General features: G+C 45.8%; 1 protein-coding gene across 1 annotated transcript in view; it reads right to left on the bottom strand.

Annotated features, from left to right (window-relative positions):
- LOC138249851 (N-acetylated-alpha-linked acidic dipeptidase 2-like) overlaps window positions 1–25082 on the bottom strand; it is a 700770-nt gene that overhangs the window by 77281 nt on the left and 598407 nt on the right. The window contains exons 15-16 of the mRNA XM_069204013.1: window positions 9072–9163; window positions 7455–7545 (exon numbers count right to left, since the gene is read on the bottom strand). Coding sequence (XP_069060114.1) covers window positions 7455–7545; window positions 9072–9163 — 183 coding nt within the window. The remainder of the gene's footprint in view (window positions 1–7454; window positions 7546–9071; window positions 9164–25082) is intronic.

Raw genomic sequence — 25082 nt, 5'->3', positions numbered from 1 at the left:
GATATCCCATCCACCGTATTACGATCTTCATAGGTTATTATGGGATCGCTATGTGGCCGACAGGATATCCATCACATATGTGCTAGTTACTCCCTCCGCTAAACTCTAAATCAGGCCTTTAGTCAGACAAATCGGGCCAGGAAACAGGGTTGCTAGGGAAATTTAATTAGGTCATTTTACTGTGAAGGTCTGCTAATAAGCCTTTCTGCAACACTGCCACTTGGTAGATGATAGGGTGGAAGGGCGGGATCACAGTCTCTGTTGTTAAGGATGAGAAAGGTCCTTTAGGTGAGGGCAACCTTTCACCTCTTTTTCTTATCATTCTCTCTGTGGCACAAGCAATGCAAAGGACAACAGCCTATCCCCCACCCTGTACTTGAAACAGGGATTGTCCTTCAAGCACTCCTCGATATCAACCCTTGCCATCATGCCATTACCTTGGCTCATCACCTGTGCACAAAGCACAAGTGCCTAGATGTTGACCTCTGCATTCCGGATGCACACTCTGTAAGCACCTCTAAAAACAGTGAAAATGAGAATCACTCTGCACTTCAAATCACTAGTTTGCACTTTCATAAAGCGCCGAACCCCACTCTATGGAACATCTCAAGGCACTGCATCTAATCTAGACTGATAACAGCTGCAATGGACAAATGCGTGAAACACAAATATACTATGAATGAACAACATCAAATGTGTAACCCACAAACTCAGCTCCCAGGAGGCCAACTTGGTCCCACATCATTGTGACAAAACAGCCACTATTAACTAGGAAGGTAAAGGCGACCCCCAATTAAGCACGAGTACACATCTAGTTTTCCCTGTACCTTATACAGTGGTAAGCTCTTAACGCACACATATGTTGTACAGTGTATCAAAAAATAAAGTAGAACTCTGCTCCTGATCTGCACATTTTCAACTGCTACCCCAGGGCTGATCCTATCACCCGAAGGCCAAACCCGGCTGTCCCTCGTGCACCTTTGTACATGAACTCCCCCAGCCTGCCAGAGGGCACATTACGCATCCGCACCTACACAATCACATCCCACTGGCAGCAACAGGCTCATGCCAACACCTCCGACCTTTACAAGAAACAAATCGGTACCTTGGGAGAAAGTCACCCCCAATTCATGCTAAAACTCGATGCAAGGAGAAAATGACAAACCCCAATGTGTGTCTTTAGCATCAATATTGTAATTGTGACCCATTTATACTCAGCTTCAGGAACTGCCCCATTAAACTGAGACAAAGCACGTGCTTCACTCCCATATACATTTACACATGCCCTCACCCCAGCTCTCTGCACATTTTGCCATCAAAGCGCGTCTATAACCACACAGCACCAATGTTACACCAACAATAACAGCTGCGGTTGTGCACTGCAGAATCTGCACTCTAGATCTAACTGCACTCTAGATCCAAAGTTGACTACAGAACCGTTGCTGACCTCAAACACACAGAGGCATTTTAAGGCATGTGCAAAGTGAGTTATGGCCCAGGGCCCCAGCCTTTGGGGAGGGGTGGGGGGGCGTAGGTGGCCCTGTTAGAGCCAGCTCTGTTCTGCAGAGGTTTGCCCTGATGACTTTAAGTAAATCTTAACCGATTTTTTTAGCTCAAAACAGAACCTCACATATGAGAAATGGGAGGATGTCACTGATATTATTTGCAGTAATATTAGCGAGCTGCTGCTGTGTTACAATATTAAAATCACACGTGTACCTGTGCACAGTCAGTGACCTGACCAAAAAGGCCATGAATGAGTTGAAACTGGATCATAAACTCAAAACTGTTCCCAACAAGACCCCCAAAATATTTCGGGCCAAGGCCCCAAAAAATCTTAAGATGTTCCTGCATAAACCCAGTGTAAGTGCCTCTGTGAGGCAGAGTCACAGTCAGACGCCCCACTGATGTCATGGGGACATGCGAAATGCAGAAAGGGAATTCTGTGTTAGGTGCAGCCATCAGACTCGGTCACCCCTCTCACACCACGGGAACCCTCACACACAGGGCCAGATGTCCGTGACAGCACGCTTCGTGCAATCTCTGTGGCCCCTTCTATGCCCCCGACAGCCATCGGAACGTGTTTAATGTCTCAGTGCCAGCCAGCCCACAACCTTTGAGGCTGCCTTGCTGGACCCCGGCAACCCTCAGCACACAACCATCGCCACTCACCTGCGCTAGACCAGTGGGGCCATGTGACGAGGGGCGTCCAGCATATCCATCACATTTGTGATGGAGTTACCTGTCCTTACTACATTTGCCAAATTCTAAAGCAGTTCCATTGTGACCTAGCAGAGGCGTGCTTGCTTTAGGAAGATTTGCTAAACATTTGCATTCTTCCTGAACTAAACTAAAGGCTCTGTTTAGATTTAAATAAAATCCGGTGTATTAATACTCTCTTTAATTTTCCAATTAATGACATAATTCAAAAGTACTCCTGATTCATATATAAGTGATAGACAAACCATCTTGGTGCTCTATTATTCTATTTTGTATAGGTGTTCTATGTAAAGCCCTGTTATTTTGTGTAATCAGTCTATGAATTAACATGACTGTTGGGACATCCAGTTTGGTTACTTTTCATCTGGCATGTAAAGGAAACACATCCTCTAAGTCCACGTGGATCTGCCTTGGACACCTACTAACTTGATCAAACGTATACATTGTTAATAACTTAAAAGTAATTTAAAATTTCCTATCATGTTTAGAAAACCAGTATGTCCTTGGTATAATAAACATTCAGTATGAATCACCCGCTTTTTTAGTAGAAGTATTTGATTGGATGATCAAGGGAAGAACCAGGCAAATATATTTAAAGAACCTTTAAGATCAGTTCATGTTTCCCCATTGATAAGCCGTGTACTTCTGATGAGAGAAACGAGTAAGATCTAAACCTATACTTGATCAAAATGGTATACCTACTAGTAATACTAGATCTTTCCTATATGAAGAACCTTTGAGGTTCTTCACTTAGGGTCTATTTTTAGGAATATTCCTCCCTTGCCAGATACCTCATAGTATTTTTCAAAAGACAGATGTATGTATGCATAGGTTTTGCTATCCTTGCCGTAATGACTACCCTGCACTAGTAAGCAGCTCCTCTATTGGGGTGTGTTGCTCCTCACTTGGTGCAACCACAAATGTTTATCTATAAAGTATTTTTTTTTAGCATATTGGTTTCACCTTTACCCTGGCTGCTGCGTTGGTTTGTCAGCCGGGGGCGGTACAGCTAGGCAGTGTGGGGCCCATCCAGTTTTGATTGACAACTGCAACCTAAGGCAGCAGAGTCAAAGACCAGTGGCACAGGTTTCTCACTCTGGTCAACCAGGCATGCGTACTTCAGGTCACTCAAACCTGCACTCTGCTAGGGAGCCAGAGGAAACACAACATAGCGACCTGGTCTCCTTTGGAGTGTTGGGTTAATCTGTCCCAATCAAACTTTGCAGTGTTCTCATGCAGGTTTAAATATAAAAAGCATGAGAGCAAAGTCTGGGTTGTTTATGGTGGGCCGACTGGCCAGTCCCTATGGGGCTGCGCTTCCAGGGGGTTTGGGGGCAGGAGTTAAGCCTGTGTTGAAGCCACATAGTGATTGGCCATGTTTGTTTTGGGGGCGATGCAACTGTGTTGCTTTCCTTTTCCTTTCATGCACAGTACCAGTGACAACAATGGGAGTAGAAGGCAGTAGTTGCAGTTTTTCTTGCTTCCTCCAGCAGGTCTCACAGAGCACCTGCTATTTACGTTACAACAGGCCTGTCAGTCCACTGTCCAGGCCAGGCTGTTCTTCGGACCTTAAATCTGTTGTTACTTTACATGATAAATTAATTAAGTGAACCAAATCAATAATATCATTGACATTCGTCATACTGCATTCTGGAGGCTTTAGGACATTGGTAAACTACTGGCATCCTGTGCCGGCTGCACTGATCTATGGACATGAAAATTTGGAAGACCTGGGCATCACAGGGGTTCATTGTGATGAAGGGCTGAGGGGACATAGGGAGGGAATGGCAAATACTGGGTGGGAGAGCGAGATGGATGACTATGAACACATACAATGTTCACTAGTTTTATGATTTGCCATTCAATAACCAAAATACATTAAAGATGAGATTAGGCTATTTTATAGGTTATCTAAAGCACAGTTTTACAGCAGCATAATATGTACCTGATGATGCTGCCTTCTCCAAAACAAAAGGTGTTTTCTTGCAGTAGAGGTAATGTGTTATCACAGGCAGCTCTATCCATTGTGTCACAGCACAGCACTGCTCACTGAGCTGGCAACAACATGTCCTTCCTTTGAGCCTTCTGGTTTTCATTTTGGTGAAGGTTCTCACTGCCACCACAGGCTGAGCAGAATGAAATCTTAGTGCCCCTTTGTAGTGTTGATCATCAAAGAAACTGAACAAAGTTATTTACCTTCGGTAATGCCTTATCTGGTAGACTATACCTAGCCCCATATTCCTTACCTTAGAAATATCCACAGGCGTCAGAGTGGATCTGGACATTTTTTCATGAGCTGTAGCCCTGAGCGCCGACAGGTGGCATAAATTGGCTCCTTGAGGCGCCATCAGTGCTGTCCGCGCCAGAAGTGAAGTTCGTGGTGAATATATAGGCGCCACCCAGGAGAGCTGACATCAATTTCTTTTAATGACTTTCCACCACAGAAGCCCATAGACATGAAGAACACTTACCACTGGTGTGGGAAAACTAGGGCCCTGAAAGGGTAACAGCCCTATCACTAGAATTCCATTCGCAAAGTGGGGAGGATCGGTGAGTCAGTAGCAAATCTGCAGTTAGATATACTCTCTACCAGATAACACGTACTAAAGTAAAGTAACTTGATCAGCTGATAGAGACTTCTAGCCACAGGTTCCTTACCTTAGAATAGATACCCAAGCGATACCTCCCAGGAGGTGGGTCTGTGGACCAATTTCACAAAAGGAAATCCTGCAGGACCGAATGGGCAAAATCACCATCCCAATGGACCTGACTGTCCAGGCAGTAGTGCTTTGTTTACATGTGCAAAGGTGCCCTTGCTGCTGCCTGGCAGATGTCCAGGACCGCAATTCCATGTGATGGCAGCCTTGGCTCTGGTGGAATGAGCACGCAAACCCTCAAGGGGTTGATTCATGGCCAATGCATAACAGATCTTGACACAGAGCATGATCCATTTGGAGATGGTCCCCTTCTGGACAGCCTGACCTTTCTTCACTTTGACATACTCTACGAAGAGCTGGTCATCTACTCCGAACCCTTTCTTTCGAACAAGGTAGAACACCACCACTCTTTTTTGATCCAGACAGTGGAGTCACTCCTCCTCACTGTAAGAATGAGGTGGAGCTTAAATGTAGGCAGACTGAAGGATTGGGCTATGTGAAAGGGAGTGACCATTTGTGGTAGAAAAGAAGCTCTTGTTCGAAGCACCAGCTTGTACGGGTAGATGTTCAAACAAGGAGGCTTGGATGATAAAGCCTGAAGCTGGCTGACCCTTTGGGCAGATGTGAAAGTCCCAAGGAAAGCCGTTTTCATAGTAAGGAGCGTGAGTGAACAACTGTCTAAAGTCTAAAAGGGAGTGCACATAAGGACTCCGAGGCAGATTTAAGTCCCACTGGGGCCTAACAAAAGGAGGAGGTGGAAACCTTGTTGCAAACCTCTTAAGAACCTATTCATGTTGTACAACACAACAGTGTTGTAAATGGGTCTGCCTAGGACCTCCTGTTGAAATGAACTTTATGTGAAAAGGTCCATTCAGTCACAATTGCTCAGACCATGCATTCAGGCCAAACTCCATCTACGCAGTTATGTACCTGTGTATATATTTTGAAACTTGGATCAGGTAGATGTTTTAGCAAAGGCATTCAGAGGTGCATGTTTAACTAAACTCACCAGACAAGTGTGGGGAGAGGAGAAAGATTTCACTGACAAATACAAAAGTCATTAATGCACTAGATTAGGCGCATAATATTTTATTTCTTGAAAGTCACTAAATTAAATAGGCAGCTGAAATCTCATTACATGTATGCTGGCATTGTGGTGATAATATAACTTACATCACTAACTAAGATCCAATTTATTAATAAAGTGACATTTTAGGTGAGGGAGAAATAGACTCAGCAACTTCTACCTTATCTGATACAGTAAAGCTGTAGGTATGCTTTATGCTGTTCCACAATTTATAGTAACAGACTACAGTCTTAAAGTCTGGACAGGCCTCCATTAGTAGAAGTTGGCCTATGGCAACCAAAGCGTAACGATTTGTCATGTTCTGCCATTATCAAAATTATTAGTTCTAAATAAAAGACAGGAAAAAAAAGATGATGAAGTACTGGGAATTTTTAGTCATTACGAAGAAACAGGAGTAGGAACAGGCATTATTTTCTATCACAGGATTTAAAACTAGTGTCAGGAGCAGGAAAATACATTATTTTCTGCCACAGGATTTAAAAATAGTGTCATTTCTCCTACCATAGAAATTCCAAAGATTGTTTATCTACTAAAGAACACTGAATCACACATGAACTTATGCCAATCCAGAACTGTTTGATGTATCAGCATTCAATGTACTGTACCATGTACATATTTTTTACTTTGGTTCTTTGTGAAACAAATTCTTGTGGTTTCTCTGTTTCCCCTTCACAACTGCCTCTAGGTATGCAAAACCTTAGATAACTTATCTAGAAACTATTGCATTATAAAGCACCCCCTACCATGAAATTCATATATATAGTGTATAGAGCTGCGTTGCTACTCTCCTGTGTTTGTTGCAGTATGAGCCTGGCATTCAACAATTTTCCAGGACTGCATTTGGTTCACCTCTGTCTATGACCACATATGACTGTCGTAGTTGAGGGAGGAGCTGAAACCACCTAAGTAAACTTAGCATTCCGCTTTCACTGTCTTGTTGCTTTTGTACTTACTCCCTCTTGAACAAAGACAAAGTGCAAGGAATGTGAAAAGTTGCCATGTAAGAATAGAAGGAACCTCAAAGTGAGTAAACTGACTTAGACATTCTGCATGTCCAGCCCCACCTCACAGACTGCAATGATAACTTTCAAGCAACACAATGCAAAAAAACAAAACAAGTTTACATTTCTAAAGAATACAATGCATAAGAAAAAGCTATATGCACTTACATGTAAAATTCAAATGATAAAAAGTAAAACATTTTTTTACTTGCCAGAGGTGCACATTAGAAAAAAACAATAGGAATCTCCCTTCCTCTAACCCATTAAGGCTTTTGCATGAATTCTAATAGACTGTGAGAATGCTCCAGATATGTCACATATTACAATTAAGGCCACTCTTAATATTTTATAAGAAAGTGAATAAAATGGCAGGCAACAAAAACAACAACTTTGGTTACAAGTGTAGTTTATTTTTCAAATCATTCACCGCAAATGATACAAAAGCACACTCCAACAAAACAATCCCCAAGCAAACTGCACATAACTTACTGAATTTTTAGTGTATCGAGCTCTGCCAGCCGCAATACCCAATCGCTGAAAGTAAGCTTCAAAGTCACTCCCAGATCCCAATTTGTTTATTCTGCATAAACAAATAAAAACATAAAAAAGGAAATATGTCACAAATACAAATAGTATAAATGTATCTGCCTTCTAATGACTGTTTATTTAAAAGCATGCTCACTCCCATATAACCTGATTCAAAAGAAGACATGCATGGTCCACACCAGGCGCCATATATACATGGTCACTAAAAAAAATACTGATTTAAATTTGCATACAAATAATATTGTGGAAAAATGTTTTGAATGCTAAGCACATTAAAGATTTCATACATTTGTAAAAACTCAGATGTATTACTGCCACTCCCCAAATGCCAGATCTAGAGCTGCCATGAAATGATTAGCAGTATTAAAAATGAACAGACAACTCATGGAAGGTGTATATAAGCATATATTTAGGAGAACTACCCCTTGCGTTTTAGTTTCAAGAGGAAAGTTAACTCATATGCTATAGTTTAAGTGATCTGCTATAAGAAAAAGCTAATTTAAAAATCAATAGACAAATCATGCAAGGTGTGTGTAACTTTTTCATAGAAATGTATATATAGGAGAACTATCCTCTGCCTTTTAGCTTCAAGAGGAAAGTTTACTCATATAGGATAATTAAATCATACAGGATACAAGAGCCTGCATACCCTCTCAGGGGATTAGTGCGCTACAAAAATCAACATAACTATAGTTTTTACATTATCCAAGAGAAACATATATGACCCAGAGTTTAAAATCTGCTAAGGTGGCTGGATTCATAGTTCATTTCCTAATTATTAGACTATATTTCATTTGTTAAAAAGATTACAAAAACAACTAGTATAGTGAAAAAAATCAACACCCCCTCCCCCCTTAAAACGTAACCACTGGTGGGAGATTTGGGTATGATTGCTTGCCTAGTAGTCCCTAAAATGTCGAACTGTCCCATAAGCAATACGTTTGTAAAACATGGTGAGCAAAACCTTAATTCCATTGACATTCGTCACGAGGAAACCATCTAAAAGTCGATGAAAATAAAATGCTCATGAGGAATGATACACATTTCCAGTAACATAATTATCATATTTAAAAAGGTAGAAGATTAACTACACCAAATGTGCCTTTCAGCAAAAGGGGTGCATAGAAATAGTTTATTGAAAGGTCTGAAGCAAGAGATAAAATCTATTATTTACCAACTTTTGCATATTTGCCCATGATGTAATACAACGTATATCCTCCAAAACAGGTCTTGTTGTCCATGTTTCTTCTTGTCTTATGTTTTTCAATTTAATCAAAATGGCATGAACTTACAGGTGTAAGTCATATCGGTGTGTGCAAGACCTAGCACTGCATGCATGAAATCTTATTTCAAACTCCAAATGCAAATGTTTCAGGTGAGCTACATTTGAGTGAAACAGGTATCAATACAGCTGAGACCCTCAAGCACTGCAAAGGTTCGACTTTCTTCACAATCCACTTGCATTTACAAAGAAAAAAAACAATCTTTGAACAAGGTAATAAAAAAACAAAAAACTTTATTTAGCGCCCAATTAAAGTATAGAAGAAGTCGAAACTTTACCTGGGAAGATCTTTATTTTCAGGAGAAGGAGATTTTTTAAGCCAACTTTCATAAAGAGATCTTCCTTTAAAATCCTCATCTGGACTCGCAATCTGACAAACAAAATAAATAGGATGCAATGCACTATCTTCTCCTTGTACAGGGAGCAAGAACATCAGGCAGGAAAATCTTTGTATATTTAATATTAAAGTAATGACCAAATATATAATTTGAAATTGCCTTCTATGTTTTTGTAATGCACACTGGGACTTCCTGTCTCTCTGTAGGATTGGCTTGCACTACTTTTTTGGTGTAATTTCCATTGGCATATTGGTATACAATACAGAATAATATAAGCAAAGAGTTATACATCCATAACAACCCAGAACCCATCATCCCCCGCCCCTATTTGCTCTACTACAGCAGTTGCATGTGATTAGTCATGTGATCAGCCAGCCGAAAGGGAAAAAAGTATTGAGACAAATTGCCCTGGCTTCCCAACTCTGGTATCAATCACACATGCACCCAAGGAGCATGCGCAATGGCATCATAATAAAAGACCCTTCATCTCCTCCTACCCTCTTGTTGTAACACTGTTCAGTCATATCAACCAAATCAGCCAACGTATACCGTGTGGTTCAGCACCAGGGGAATCGAGTAGGCCTGCAAGCATTGCGCAAGGCTGCAAGTAATCATTTAGTTATCCCGCCGGCATTTACGCATGCGTCTCTCTTCAGCCACTGCCCTCTCAGTCATGTCCTTCACCTATTCTCACACGTCTGGTGATGAATAGCTACTCTGTTTGGCAAGGACCAACCTCAACACCAGAAATCTCTTACTTAGGCCCTTCTTTTTATATGTTGGGATCAAACCCAACAGGCATTGTCTGGGTTCCAGAAGGACCTCCCATGCCGTGGTCATGTTCAACCGTTCCAAATATGGTCTGCCAGTATGTGCCAAGTTTCTGGGCATCCCCACATAATGTGGAGAAAGTCTTCTCCCGCAACTAAACACCGGGGACAGGTGGACGCCCTCCTTGGGTAAATAGCATGCAGCGCAACAGGAGTAAGGTATACTTGATGGATGAAATTGTAGTGGATTAATTTAAACCTCAAATTAGTAGTGGCTGTCTGTATCCCTGTGTGCATGCTCTCCCACACTCTGTCTGTGATCTGTTCTCTTAGCGCCTCCTTCCATCTGCCCTGATCAGGCAGCATGCATAGTGGGGCATATTTTCAGAGACCCCCATATATAAAGGAGATCAATCTACAGCCCCCAGCCATAGCGAGCAAAGTTACTTATGTGTAAGATTTTTTGGGGACCTCTGTGAATGAGGGCCATATCGCACGAGCTGTGGAAGCCATCTTGGCGAACTGTAGGAATTGTCCTTGTCCCAGAATAAAGGTTATTACAGCATCAGGCAGGATAATTAATCTATGATTCAGGTATAGGTCTCGTTGAGTGTCTCAGCTCCCACCTACCAACGATCTATCGCCATCATGTGAGCTATTTGAATGAAAGGCTACACGGACCGGATAGGCATGTCAGGTGTGTAAGGAGCATGCCTTTTCACCTGACGAAGCACCCCCTGGCAAAATCTATACACCATCCTTACCACGCAGGGAAGTAAGTTAGAAGCTCTTGCCACCAGCAATAGACATTTGGGTGGTGGCGTCCCACCACAGGTGCCACGTAATAATTGCTTGTCGCAGTTTCCCCCCGTTGTCCAACCAATGAACTGCTTGTTGGAGCTGCGCGGCAAGATAGTATAGCTCTAAATTGGGTAGTTTGAACACACCTCGCTGCCAGGGCCTTTTCATAGTTGCCAGTCTATCCAGCTTAATAAAGTATTTTCTTGGAATATCAAACAATGCACCCTGAAAAACACAAAGGCAATGGGGCAGAACAATCATTTTCACAAGTGCCATCTTACCCATCAAAGATAAGTGAATAATGTTCTAGAACTTTACCAAAGGCCAAAAGCCTTTCAGGACCCTACCAATGTTCAAAGACGCAAACATCCCCGTCCTTCCTTGTGATTCGTATCCCAAGATACCTCATGCTGGTGGTCTTCCAGGGGAGCCCCATCGGCGGGAGTTGATGTCAGCAGGTCCCTCTCAAAGTGCCCAGTGGAACAGTTTGCATGTTTTTCGAATGCCATGTAGACTGGAGATCTATCCAATTTCTGCCAGGGCTGCCAGCAGAATAGGGACTGAATACACCCATTGGCGCAAATATATAAACGCTTCATCTGCATAAAGAGAGACCACATGTGTGGCCTACCCAGTTTTCACTCCTCATCCATGCACCACTGAGCGCAATCTACACGAAAGTGGCACCATTACCAGAGCAAATAAAAATAGCAATAACGGGCAGCTCTGTCTAGTCTTCAGATGAGGGTAAAAATAATGAGACACCGCACTGCCAATACGGACCCTCGGCATGGGGCCCCGAAATAGCAGAAGCACCCGTTTGATAAATTACTCCCCAATGCTTACCTTTCGCAGCACAGCCACAAAAATTCTCACAATAGAGAATCAAATGGCTGCTCAACGTCAAGCAGTACCAGAGCACATGACTTGTCTCTCAATTCCAGTGCATGCATGACCAGAAACAACATCTTCAAATTACATAAAGTGTTCCTGCGGGAGATGAAGCCACACTGGTCTTCATGGACCAGGGATGGTAGGTAGCCCAGGAACCTATTTGCTAGGAGTTTGCTAAGTATTTTAATGTCAACCTTTACATGGAGAAGGGCGATAAGACCTCCTTAACATCTTTATCTGGAAGGGTATCCGGACTATGAGTGCCTCTTTCATGAATTGCCACCACAATTTCCTCCTTAGTGAGAGGAGCACCCAGTTGTGCCTTGTACTGTCTAGTCAAACAGGCCATCTGCAGACCAGACAAGTACTTTGTCCCCTCTGCTTGAATGTCATTATCTGGCATTGCATAGACGCTCTGCAAATGCTCTGCAAAGACTTCTGTAATGCCCTGTTGAGATCTTACTTCCCCAGCCCAGGCATCTCGCATCTCTACCAGGGGTGTCCTCAGGGTATAGTTATGGAGAAGCATTTCCTGCATCCTACCTGCCCTGTCACCCTCTGCATATAAACATTGCCAATAAGTAGTGTGCACAAACGTATCCAATTTATCTCAAGTGTCAAGCAGTTCTCTTTTGGAGTCTTTCCATTCCCCCAGCTTTTGTGGGTCCGCAGCCAGACACTCTTCCAGCACACCCAGATGTTTCTCTTACACATCCAACAAGCATGTGAGTTGCATTTTTACTCCATACATCGTCTTCATATATTCTCCCCTGCAGCATCTCTTTCATAGCAAACCACTTCATAGCTCTAGTGTTGGTGTTCTCCCAATTTTCCTCAAAATAATGCTCTAAGACCTCTGAAACAGTATGGACAAAGACAGGATCTGCCAAGACCTCCCCCTCAGCCATCGAAAGGGACCCTAGGGGCCATTCTACCTGTTTTATAGGAGAACAGTAGCAGGGAGTGATCAGCTATATAGTGTGCCAGATAGGAGACAGTAACAACATCCTGGACCAAGCTGACAGACATCAAGCAGGAATTTATACAGTTATACATCCCAGTCGCTGGGGTACAGCTCTGTGGATTACACTCCCTGCAGACATCATGGAGACCAATTCCCCGCATGACCTCTCTGAGTACGTCAATCATTACTGGCTTCGTATCCACTCTGGTGGGGCAACGATCCAGCACACCGTCCAAAACACAATTCAAGTCCCCTGGGACTACCACTTCAGGGCCAACCTGATCAGTAGCAGCCCTCATAAATGCTCCATAAAAGTCAGCATAATCCACATTAAGGGCATAAACGTATATAAAGCAGAGCACCCTGTCATCCAACATACCGGATACTGTAACATACCTACCCTCCGGGCCTACCATTCCCCATAGCCGAAAAAGGGGTCCCAGATGCCACCCAGATCAACACTCTCCTATCCTAACTAGAGTAGGAGGTGGCATATATCTGTTCCCTCCATCTTCTGTGCAGCTGTCCTTTTCAATCTCCAAAAGTGTGCGTTTCCTGAAGGAAGACCACTGAGATCCCGTATCTTCTCAGGTATGTGTATGCACACCTTCCTTTTAAGAGGTTGCCCTCGGCCCCTATTATTCCAGGTTAAGAATTTCCATGTACGATCTATCTTAGATAGTACATGTTCCACTCTGCACCCCCTTGTCCCCATCTGTCTCTACATACTCTGCCTCCACTACAGTCTGACATCCAGTAGCATATCCATGCGGGGTAGAGCAAATCTTCCAACCCCAGTGCAACCAAGTAAAAGAAAAACAAGAAATCACCCCCCCACACACACCCAAAGTCAGTGTGTTCAAACAACTCAAGCCTATAAAGTCTGGGCCAACACTCAGAACCCACCGACCCACCCATCTCACCTAGGCCCAGGCCCAAAATTCCTCAAATGTACCTCACTGAGAACCTAGTTACATGCCGGCTCAGAAAGGCCAATGGCACTCAAGCTGCCCCAGCAAGACCGTAGCCCTCTGTCACTTTCTGCCAGCTAGTATGGTTTCTATAGGCTGCACTTACTGTCAGTTTAATATCATCACAAAGGAAAATGAAACCACACATCGAATAACAAAGTGTTCAAAACAATATCTCTCCCCATTAGTGTAACATCATGTACAATAACAGAAACCAGGAGTATAAATTACTATCTCAAAGGCAGCATGCAGCCTCGGATTTGAAGACTCCATGAGTTCCTTTCTGTGTCAGAACAGCAAATGTTGCAGGTCCCATGAAACTCTTCCCCACCTCCCAGTATCAAGGGCAATTGCTCAGTCTAGGACACCATTCCTGCCACTAGGGCACCAGAGTCACTCTGTAGCTCTTATAGTCCCAAGCCCATTCTGTCACTGAGGCACTGCCGGTCTCCACTGTGACAATGAAAGCATTCACAGGTATCTGGGATGCAGTTGGAGTCCTCTAAAGTTCCATCCAGACAAACCACGATCCTCCCCATCTGCCTGGCCTCAGTAAGTAACTCAGAGCCAGTAGAATTCCGACGTGATTGTGTGGTCCTGCGGCTATTAGCATTAGTATCCAGTTGAGGGTGTCTTCCGCTTTGCTCCCCCAAGCGTATCAAGCCTGTCATTTGCCTCCTCTGAGAGTGTCAAAACAGTATGCCTTTGCATTATGCTGTACCCTGAGCTTCGCAGGGAACATCGAGCCATACCGGAGATCAAGGTCCCCCAAACGCCGTTTTGTAAGCAGGAAGTTCTTTCAGAGGTCTTGCACCCTGTGGTACAGTCCACGAAGACCATAATGTTCTGCCCCTAATGTCTTGGTGCACTATGTGCCTGAATATACTGCAGTATTGCATCACAGTCTCTATAATTGAAGAATCTGACAATAATGGCATGGGGGGGAGGAGCCAAGATGGCGCTGTAGTCGGAAGTGTCTTGCGGAGCTCCGAGACGGCCTCCGGAAAAAAAGATCCTGCAAGCAGTTCCTGCCCCTCCGGGACTGCCCGTGAAGAGGAAGAAGGGTTCTTATGCCCTTTGATCCCCTTGGATCCTGCGAGATCGGCTGAGAAATGGAAAACAGCCATCGCGACGGACAGAGGAAAAGACAGGTCGGGCCCGTGAAAAAACAACCCGCTGAGGGAGGCAAGAGCGGAACGGATGAGCCCGGGAGTGACGGCCGGTCCCGAAGGCCGGGGCCGAGACTCACAATCTGAAAAGGCCTGGATTGAGGCTCGGCAGCTCCTGAGCATCGCACCACAGCCCGGAGGTGAGAATAAGAAACGACATGCCGGGCGCAGCGTGGATATCGGCCCGAGCTGCACAGTGGGGCCGAGAGGCGAGACCAGTCCTGGGGCCCTGGAGCTGAGAAGGGCCCCAGGATGGTGAGATAAGCGAGCAGTCCCACAGGGGCGATTAAGGGGTCCACTCCTTGGGTCGGTGGAGCCGAGCACAACCGTGGCGGTGCCGGCCAGGCCTCATGACAGGGCCTGGAGGCGGATGTCATGCCGCGACTCCGGTGGTGGAAAAGAGTGGCTGGGCGCCGGTTGGGCGGTGGTCCCGGCCCTGCGGTGTCCTGGGGCAGAGGAGAGAGATCCAACTAGGAGGCCCCCGAGAGGGGATGGAGGACCCGAAAAGTGCATGCCGTGAGCCGAGGTGCCCTGGAACAGACCGAAGAAGTGCCACCTCCCTGGTCAGAGTTTGAAAAGTGCCCGTTCCAGGGGGGTGTGTGAAGAGCACTCCCAACTTGGACTATATGACCGATTGACGTGTAAGCACAACTAGATCTCGCTGGAGCGGAGGGTGAGACTGCCAGAAGATCCCCCATGAGATTCTGCCTGAAGTGAATACGAGTGCTGATAATGAATGCTTGACCAGGACGTGCGAGAAAGATGGACTTTGAGGATGCAATCCTGGGTGGGACTCCCCTCCCCCCCTGTGTGAGCTAAACACTGCAAAGTTCGAAGACTCAGTAGTGTTCTGTCTAGATTGTATCAGAGGATTGCGCTAGCGCAGGACCTAGGATCCGCAGACAGGGACGGCATTGTGGACGGCAGCAGCAGACACTGGATGGCACGAGACAAAAACCCCAAACCATCCCGCCAGGGCAAAATGGACAGATACACTAAAGTAGTTAACCACCAGTCTCGGTCGCAGAGGCTACACCTGCTCCGGACAACAACGCGCTCCTACTAGCGATACAGGCCTCCAGGGGTGCTCTTGAGGAACGAATGGGGTAAGTGCACTCAGAGGTAACACTGCTCAGACAGGACCTACAGAAAGTAGCGGAGAGGGTCACAACAGCAGAAGTGCGCATATCAGAAGTACAAGACACAGTTAGAAACCTAAGGAAGGAAGTATCAGAGCTCAAAGTAATTTATAAGGATGTAACGTGGCGCCTGGAAGACGCAGAAAATTGAGCACGCCGTAATAATTTCCACCTTGTGGGATTTGCTGAAGGGATAGAAGGAACGGACATGAATGGTTTCCTCATGAAATGGCTAAAAAACATCCTACCGCTGGAAAGGTTGTCGACATGCTTCATAATAGAGAGAGCCCACAGGGCACTGGGTGGGAAACCGCCCCCAGGTGCCCCCCCTAGGCCAGTAATAGCCCATTTTCTTAATTACCAGGATAGAGACACAATTCTAATGGAGGTCCGAAAGATGGGAGAGATCAGACATGAAAACTCAAAGATCCTGGTCTTCCCGGACTATACCAGAGAAGTACAAAGACAAAGGCGTGCTTTTGAAGCTGTCAAGGCCAGGCTCCATGGCCTTCAGCTTGGATATATGCTCTTTTTCCCGGCTAAGCTGAAAGTTAAGTTCCAGGGCAACACCTTCTTCTTCCAGTCCCCCGAGGAAGCCTGGGACTGGATTGAGGAACCCTCAGTAAGGGTAGAACTGAGGAATCTGGCAGGATACCTAGAGAAACAGAGGGGGCGAGGCCCAAGGAATGGTCCCTCCCGGTGCGTAGAGGCAGAAGAAGACAGAGAATGGGAAGAAATACACCCTGGAGGAATCTTAGAAGAGCAGAAGGGAGGGAAACTACGATGGGAGGGCCCGGTCTCAAAATGAACAACCTGGCTCGGATCAGCAGACCCCGAGTGCGGGGCCTGGTCCGGGGGAGGGTTCCCCTCACCCATTGCTGAAAGCCATAGACAGAATGGAGGTTGAAAGAGACTCACGGGCACTTGGAGAATCGGAGGGGCACCTGCAAGATTGACGACGTAAAAAGATGGGGAGCCTTCTCTGTCCTCCTCCGAACCCATAAAAGGACTACTTCCCCAGCATTTTAGGGGGATTTAAACATTTTTCATAGTTATACACAGTAAGGGAAAATAAGGGGGCGAAGGGAGGGCTACAGACCTCCGGACTCTAGTGGGGTTGGGACATGAAGGAACAAGCTCACAGTGACCCTTGGGAGGTAGGGGTACTTAGTTATCAATGGTTGTTTTACATATTGTTTATGTTAAGTTATCCAACTAGCTCAAAGAAGCAGGCAAATATAGCTCAATCTCAAGGGAAAAGAGAGAACCCCTACGGATCACAGGGGGGTGACACCGGGGGCCCCAATTGGCTGAGTACCTATAATGAAAAGATGATCCCCAGACATAGGAATAGGGCGACACTCCCCGAGAATGAAGGGGGATTTAGTGTGCTCACATAGAACGTGAATGGACTAGGTGATAAAGTTAAGAGAGGTCTAGTCTCCCAATATATCAAGCGACAGAAACCAGACATAGTGCTCCTACAAGAAACTCACCTGAAAGGTACAAAATGTGGTTTTCTAAATAGAGACCCCTATGTAGTACTTGCACATGCAGGGTACACGTCAGGCTCTAGAGGGGTAGCAATACTGATCCGTAAGACTTCCCCCTTTAGGGTTACACGTAGATGGGAGGACACGGACGGGCGCTTTGCAGGAGTTGAAAGCATATGGGGACGAAGAGAAATCCTACTCCTAAGCATGTATGCCCATCCGAGATTACAGGCCCCTCTCCTTCAAAAGATTGCAAAGATACTATTAATATCTTCTGCCACCCTACATATCCTGGGAGGAGATTTTAATGACGTAATAGATCTAACACTAGATAGATCAGGGGAGAGACGGACAGTAGGTCAGAGCACCCCATTATATGATTTTGCAACCTCCCTGGGACTAACAGATGTATGGAGAAGGAGACACTCGGGGGAAAAAGAATACTCATCCTTCTCGGGAGCCCATAGGGTCTTCTCTCGCTTGGACTACATTTTTGCACCAGCGGGGGAAAAAGGTAAGATTCAAGGGTCTGAATACCTCACGAGAGGATTGTCAGATCATTACCCCCTGTTAGTAACTATAGGTAGGAAGTCTGAGAAAAGAAAGAGCTGGAGACTGAATCCATGGGACATGCAAGATGGAGAAGTGGCAAGAGGTTTAAGATTGGACACTGACCTCTACTTTAAGGAAAATGAAGGGGCAGTGAAGTCGGCAGTGATTCTATGGGAAGCCTACAAGACAGTGTGCAAAACCTAGTTGCCCAAAAAAGACGCAGAGATAATAAACAATTAGATGATATAGAGGCCAAACTCCTAGAGATAGAAAGGGAGACGATACATACTCCCACAAGCTCACTATTGAGACAACTAGAGCTTGCGAAAGTCATATATAAGGAGCTAACAGAGAAAGAGACAAAGATCCGCCTTAGAGCAACGCAATGTAGATTATATGAAACAGGGGAACAAGCTTGGAAACTTCTTGCATGGCTTGGAAGGAAAGAAAGGGAAGCGAGATGGGACCAAGAAATAGAGACACAAAACGGGGCTAGAGTTATTGAAGATAATGACATAGCGGAAACATTTGCAGGCTATTATAAATAATTCTGTAGAGCAAGACCAATGGAAGAGATAGATTCCATCACTAAATACCTGAATGGGATAGCCATGCCTGTATTAGACTTGGTGGACCGAGAAGAGCTAGAGGGAGACTTCACAGTGGAGGAGATAACTGCCGCCTTGGCGCGACTAAGACCGGGCAAAGCACCGGGCCCGAACGGCTTCCCGGACGAGATCTTTAAAAGCTTCCGAGAAGTTCTGGCTCCTCACTTATTAAATATGTATCTAGAGGCCCGAGAGCAAGGGGTGCTCCCCCCAGACTTTCAAAGGGCTGAGATAGCAGTATTGCATAAAGAGGGCAGACCCAAAGATAAATGTGCCTCATACAGGCCGATATCCTTGTTAAACGTGGAGGTCAAGGCTTTAGCCAGTGTGCTGGCATCCAGGATGCTTAGAGTCATTTCTTCATTAATACACATGGACCAGACCGGCTTCATACCTGGAAGGTCTACAAGACATCATTTAAGAAGAGCACACATATGGCTTGCCGCAGTGATGAATCATCCAGAGCCCCATTTATTCCTGGCTTTTCATGCAGAGAAGGCTTTTGATGCAGTGCACTGGCCATTCCTGGTGGCGACCTTGACATGATTTGGGTTTGGCCCCAACTATATTAAGAGGGTACAACTGCTCTACACAAGGCCCACAGCCGGAGTTAGGGTGAACGTAGTCGTCTCCTCAGAGTTCCCCATCGGAAGGGGAACGAGGCAGGGATGCCCTCTGTCCCCCCTGTTATTTGCCCTCACATTGGAATCATTAGCATGCAAGATCAGAAACTCCGCTGACATAACTGGCTTTAGATTGAGACCGGAGGGAGAAGAGGAGGAGTCCATGTCTCTATACGCGGATGACGTTCTCCTCTACATCGCTCATCCTGAGATCACACTCCCGAGGTTGTTTCTCCTGATAGAGGAGTATGGTAGGCATTCGGGATATTGCATTAATTTGCACAAATCGATTTTATATACACCACAACAGGGGATATCCCTCCCACCTCTGCCGATGCAATTGCAAAGCATGAGGGAGGGATTTCAATACCTAGGAATATACGTCACCCATGAAGCTGACAGATGCCTCGGGCGTAATATCGGGAGGATTGCAAGAGAATGTAGTAGTGATTTCAATAGATAGAAAACACTTCCCTTGACGTTAATGGGCTGAGTGGCAATGGTAAAAATGATCTACCTACCAAAGTTCCTATACGCTTTACAAAACACATACTACCAAATTCTCAACAGCCAATTTGGGGCCATAGACAGGGATATCAGACTTTTCCTATGGGAAGGAAAACACCCACGAATAGCTCTAACTACGCTACAACGCTGCCAATATGTAGGTGGACTGTCCCTACCTGACATCGAGGCATATTACTGGGTGGCCCATCTAATCAATGTTAATGACTGGATATATGCCGCAGCTCAACACCCCACCTTCCGACTGGAACGGCTGCAATGGGAAGGGAGATCCTGTACGCAATTTCTATATGAGGGCACTGGAACCAGACACCTCGCTCCAGCCACGAGAGTGACCTTGTTGGCCTGGAAAAGAGCCAATATGAAGATAAGAAGGTATCGGCGCCCCACTATGGAAACCCCGTTATGAGAGGGAAGCTGGTTAAAAGAAATTAAAAAGCTCAAGGGCTTCAGGGAATGGGACACGATTGGGATTTCCAAAATTGGAGATCTGATGTTGAATGGCGGTCTCATGCCCTTTGAGTCTCTACAACAAGAATATGCCCTAAGCAAGACACAATATTTTCAATATATACGATTGAGGCATGCATGGGGGAAGGAAGGTCTAGGGGGACAGGAAATCGTGGAACACTCACCCCTAGAGAGCCGCCTACTAACTAATAAAATAATGGAGAAAGCAACATCGCTGGTATACAAAACCATTAATAATAATATGCCAAACACGCTAATAACCCTAAGTACCAAATGGGAGAAGGACATAGGACAAATGGAAGAAATAGACTGGGAGGCTGCACTGATGTTCCCAAGGGAAGGTGGCAATAAGATCCAGACTTCGCTTGATACATTTTAAAATTTCACACAGAGTGTATTATGACCCACACAGACTGTACAAAATGGGGAGGACCGGACACCCAAATTGTGCCAGAGGCTGTTGCGAGACCGGTTCCTTTCTACACGTCATATGGGACTGCCCGGTGATAAGGGAGATCTGGAACGGGGTATTGGGAGAACTCTCAGGGGTACTGAACGAGCGGATTCCCCCAGATCACAAATACATACTCCTGGGCATTCCCAATGATATAGATCTACCCAGGAGAAAATGCGGACTTGGACTGATGGTTGCGAAAAGAGACATAGCCCGACAATGGGGAGCCCGGACCCGGCCGACTCTCAGTACCTGGAGAAAGAGTATGGACGGATTCATGATGGGGGAATAAACTACATACACAAATAGGGGATGCCCGCAGAAATTTCAAAAGATATGGAGGGTCTGGATCACGTACTACTCACTTGAGATATAGTCAGAAAGAGATCATGGACCATAGGACCACCAAGATAGACATAGAATGATTAACAAACCTAAGGGGCTCCCAGATAGAAACCGATTGGAGGAAAGAGGGAATGCATTACAGGAAAGGAGTGCACATCGACGGATTGTGTCATGTAAGATGCTGGGGGGTGATGGGAGGCGAGGGAGGTTTCCACCTGTTTTTAACATACATATATGCTCTGTCTCTGATTGAGAGTTATTGCCTGAGTTACATTATTTCTACGGATTTGTTATGTCCGGGTTTAAAAGCAAATAAAAATAAAATAAAAATTAAAATGGCATTGGGAGGCACCCCCAGCCTAGACTCAGGTGCCAAAGTGCACTGGGCACATTATATCGTAAAGAACTTGGAAAGTCTCTGTAAGGAAATGCCTCCTTGGCATGGTTACCCCCTGACTTTTTGCCTTTGCTGATGCTAAGTTATGATTTGAAAGTGTGCTGAGGCCTGCTAATCAGGCCCCAGCACCAGTGTTCTTTCCCTAACCTGTACTTTTGTTTCCACAATTGGCACACCCTGGCATCCAGGTAAGTCCCTTGTAACTGGTACCTCTGGTACCAAGGGCCCTGATGCCAGGGAAGGTCTCTAAGGGCTGCAGCATATCTTATGCCACCCTGGGGACCCCTCACTCAGCACGGACACACTGCTTGCCAGCTTGTGTGTGCTAGTGGGGATAAAACGACTAAGTCGACATGGCACTCCCCTCAGGGGGCCATGCCAACCTCACACTGCCTACGTGAGGTTGTCACCCCTCTAGCAGGCCTTACAGCCCTAAGGCAGGGTGCACTATACCATAGGTGAGGGCATAAGTGCATGAGCACTATGCCCCTACAGTGCCTAAGCAAAACCTTAGACATTGTAAGTACAGGGTAGCCATAAGAGTATATGACCTGAGAGTCTGTCATGCACGAACTCCACAGCACCATAATGGCTACACTGAAAACTGGGAAGTTTGGTATCAAACTTCTCAGAACAATAAATGCACACTGATGCCAGTGTACATTTTATTGTAATGTACACCCCAGAGGGCACCTTAGAGGTGCCCCCTGAAACCTTAACCGACTACCCGTGTAGGCTGACTGGTTTTAGCAGCCTGCCACACACCAGACATGTTGCTGGCCACATGGGGAGAGTGCCTTTGTCACTCTGTAGCTAGTAACAAAGCCTGTACTGGGTGGAGATTCTTTTCACCTCCCCCTGCAGGAACTGTAACACCTGGCGGTGAGCCTCAAAGGCTCACCCCCTTTGTTACAGCACCCCAGGGCACTCCAGCTAGTGGAGTTGCCCGCCCCCTCCGGCCACGGCCCCACTTTTGCCGTCAAGGCCGGAGGAGATAATGAGAAAAACAAGGAGGAGTCACTGGCCAGTCAGGACAGCCCCTAAGGCATCCTGAGCTGAGGTGACTCTGACTTTTAGAAAACCTCCATCTTGCAGATGGAGGATTCCCCCAATAGGGATAGGAATGTGCCCCACTCTCCTCAGGGAGGAGGCACAAAGAGGGTGTAGCCACCCTCAGGGCTATTAGCCATTGGCTACTAACCCCCCAGACCTAAACACACCCCTAAATTCAGTATTTAGGGGCTCCCCAGAACCTAGGAACTCAGATTCCTGCAACCTAAGAAGAAGAGGACTGCTGAACTGAAAACCTGCAGAGAAGACGGAGACACAAACTGCTTTGGCCACAGCTCTACCGGCCTGTCTCCCCACTTATAAAGACACTGCTCCAGCGTCGCGTTCCCAGGGCCCAGCAACCTCTGAAGCCTCAGAGGACTACCCTGCATCTAGAAGGACCAAGAACTCCAGAGGACAGCGGCTCTGTTCACCAAAGACTGCAACTTTGCAACAAAGAAGCAACTTTGAAACAACAGACGTTTCCCACCGGAAGCGTGAGACTTTGCACTCTGCACCCGACGCCCCCGGCTCGACTTGTGGAGAACAAACACCACAGGGAGGACTCCCCGGTGACTACGAGACCGTGAGTAGCCAGAGTTGGCCCCCCTATCCCCCACAGTGACGCCTGCAGAGGGAATCCAGAGGCTCCCCCTGACCGCGACTGCCTGCTTCAAAGACCCGACACCTGGTAAAGGCACTGCATCCGCAGCCCCTGGGACCTGAAGGATCCGACCTCCAGTGCAGGAGCGACCCCCCAGGTGGCCCTTTCCCTTGCCCAGGTGGTGGCTACCCCGAGGAGCCCCCCCACTTGCCTGCCTGCATCGCTGAAGAAACCCATTGGTCTCCCATTGATTTCTATTGCGAACCCGACGCTTGTTTGCACACTGCACCCGGCCGCCCCCGTGCCGCTGAGGGTGTACTTTTTGTGTGGACTTGTGTCCCCCCCGGTGCCCTACAAAACCCCCCTGGTCTGCCCTCCGAAGACGCGGGTACTTACCTGCTGGCAGACTGGAACCAGGGCACCCCCTTCTCCATTGAAGCCTATGCGTTTTGGGCACCAGTCCGACCTCTGCACCTGACCGGCCCTGAGCTGCTGGTGTGGTAACTTTGGGGTTGCTCTGAACTCCCAACGGTGGGCTACCTTGGACCCAAATTTGAACCCCGTAGGTGAAGACACAGGGGGTCACAGGGTCTCACCCGTCACCGCCAAGGTCCAGGCAAGCGCTGGGTCGGTCACGGCATGCTGGGAGTGCGCAGGAGCGCCTGCAGCCAAAGGATTCAGGAGAATACACAAAGCGGCAGGCTGGAGCTCATGGGGACATGTCTAGGTTGCCATCTTACTTCTGGCTTGCACTACTTATAAAAGTAAACATCAAAAAATGTTTGCTGATAAATGGGTAACCATACTGTGTTGTGGTAAACTCCAATAGAGCTTTATGTCCAATATATCAGGGTATGATGGAAACCATAGTCAGAAAGAGTAAACATTTTAAACAAATCTGCTAGGATTCACTGTGTAAAGAAAATATAGGGATGCATGATACACCCAGCTGTATGGATGCTTTTAAGACTCTACAAAGTTCTAAATTAAGTGCCAGATAGTCCAGCTATTCCATCTATTGCAGTGTTATTAACATATACCTTTGTAGCAATGGGTCCCACAAATACTCCAAAACTACTTACACCTCTCGTAACTAATCACTACCTTTCAATAAGAACTAATATCCTCCTATTTCAGAGTGTTTTTTTAAACACAATTCACTTCTATATCAAAAAGTTAAGTGAATTTCTGGATACCGGATTCATCACATTTGACTGAAGTTTCCTTCAGCAGCCACAACGAACAATGTTTTTAGAGCAATATGCAGCTATTTTGGAATTAAACTAAACGTGTGACATTCCAAAAATAAAACTGAGAACTGGCCACTAACTGTATAACTTTCAGTCTTTCACATTAGACGTAGGGGCAATCAACTGTTAACAGACTGTTCTTTCCATTGTTTGTGAACAGTGGTACTCTGAAGAAGAAACGTCCTCTACTATTATTCCTCAGGGATTACTATTTAAGAACAGAACTGTTTCATAGGCAACCCTTAACAGCAGTACTTTCTAGAGCCCATGTTTTAAATTATAAGGAAATCTTGGTAGGACAATATTCTGATAATTATTTTAATCTACTCTCTGAGCAGTTCAGTCAACTATTGCGTGACCATGTAGACATATATGTTACTGCTTGCAGTGCCTGTGACACCGTTAAGAGTGAAGGCCACTGTGAAGGTGAACTGTGGAGGTGTAGAATAAATTGTAGCCTGCTGTTTGTTGAATATACTGGTACGAGAGGGAAATGTGACATTATTCCTCTAATTCAATGAGCTTCCAACCTAAATCCAATCTTCAATTGCAGAAGGCAACTCCCACAGAAGAGTTCATCAATAAAACCACATACTCTTAAAGGCAACATGAAATTTCATATTTCTAGTAACAGTCCGGAGCCACAAGAATGAGTTGGGCACAGTAATTCTTGATCTTCTTAAGAACACTTGTCAGGAGTGGTATTGGTGGAAAGGCATAAAGGAGGCCTGAGTTCTACTCGAGACAAAAAGCGTCGCTGAGCGAGTGCCTCCTTGGAAACTCCAACTTGCAAAACAGCTGACAATGGGCATTCTCAGTGGAGTTGAACAGATCTAACCAACACTCTCCCTACTGCTGAAAGAGACCTTGT

Source organism: Pleurodeles waltl, chromosome 8 (genome assembly GCF_031143425.1).
Source record: "Pleurodeles waltl isolate 20211129_DDA chromosome 8, aPleWal1.hap1.20221129, whole genome shotgun sequence".
NCBI classification, from domain to species: Eukaryota; Metazoa; Chordata; class Amphibia; order Caudata; family Salamandridae; genus Pleurodeles; species Pleurodeles waltl.
Note: the sequence above shows the minus strand (reverse complement) of the source record. Positions and strands in the feature narration are given on the sequence as shown.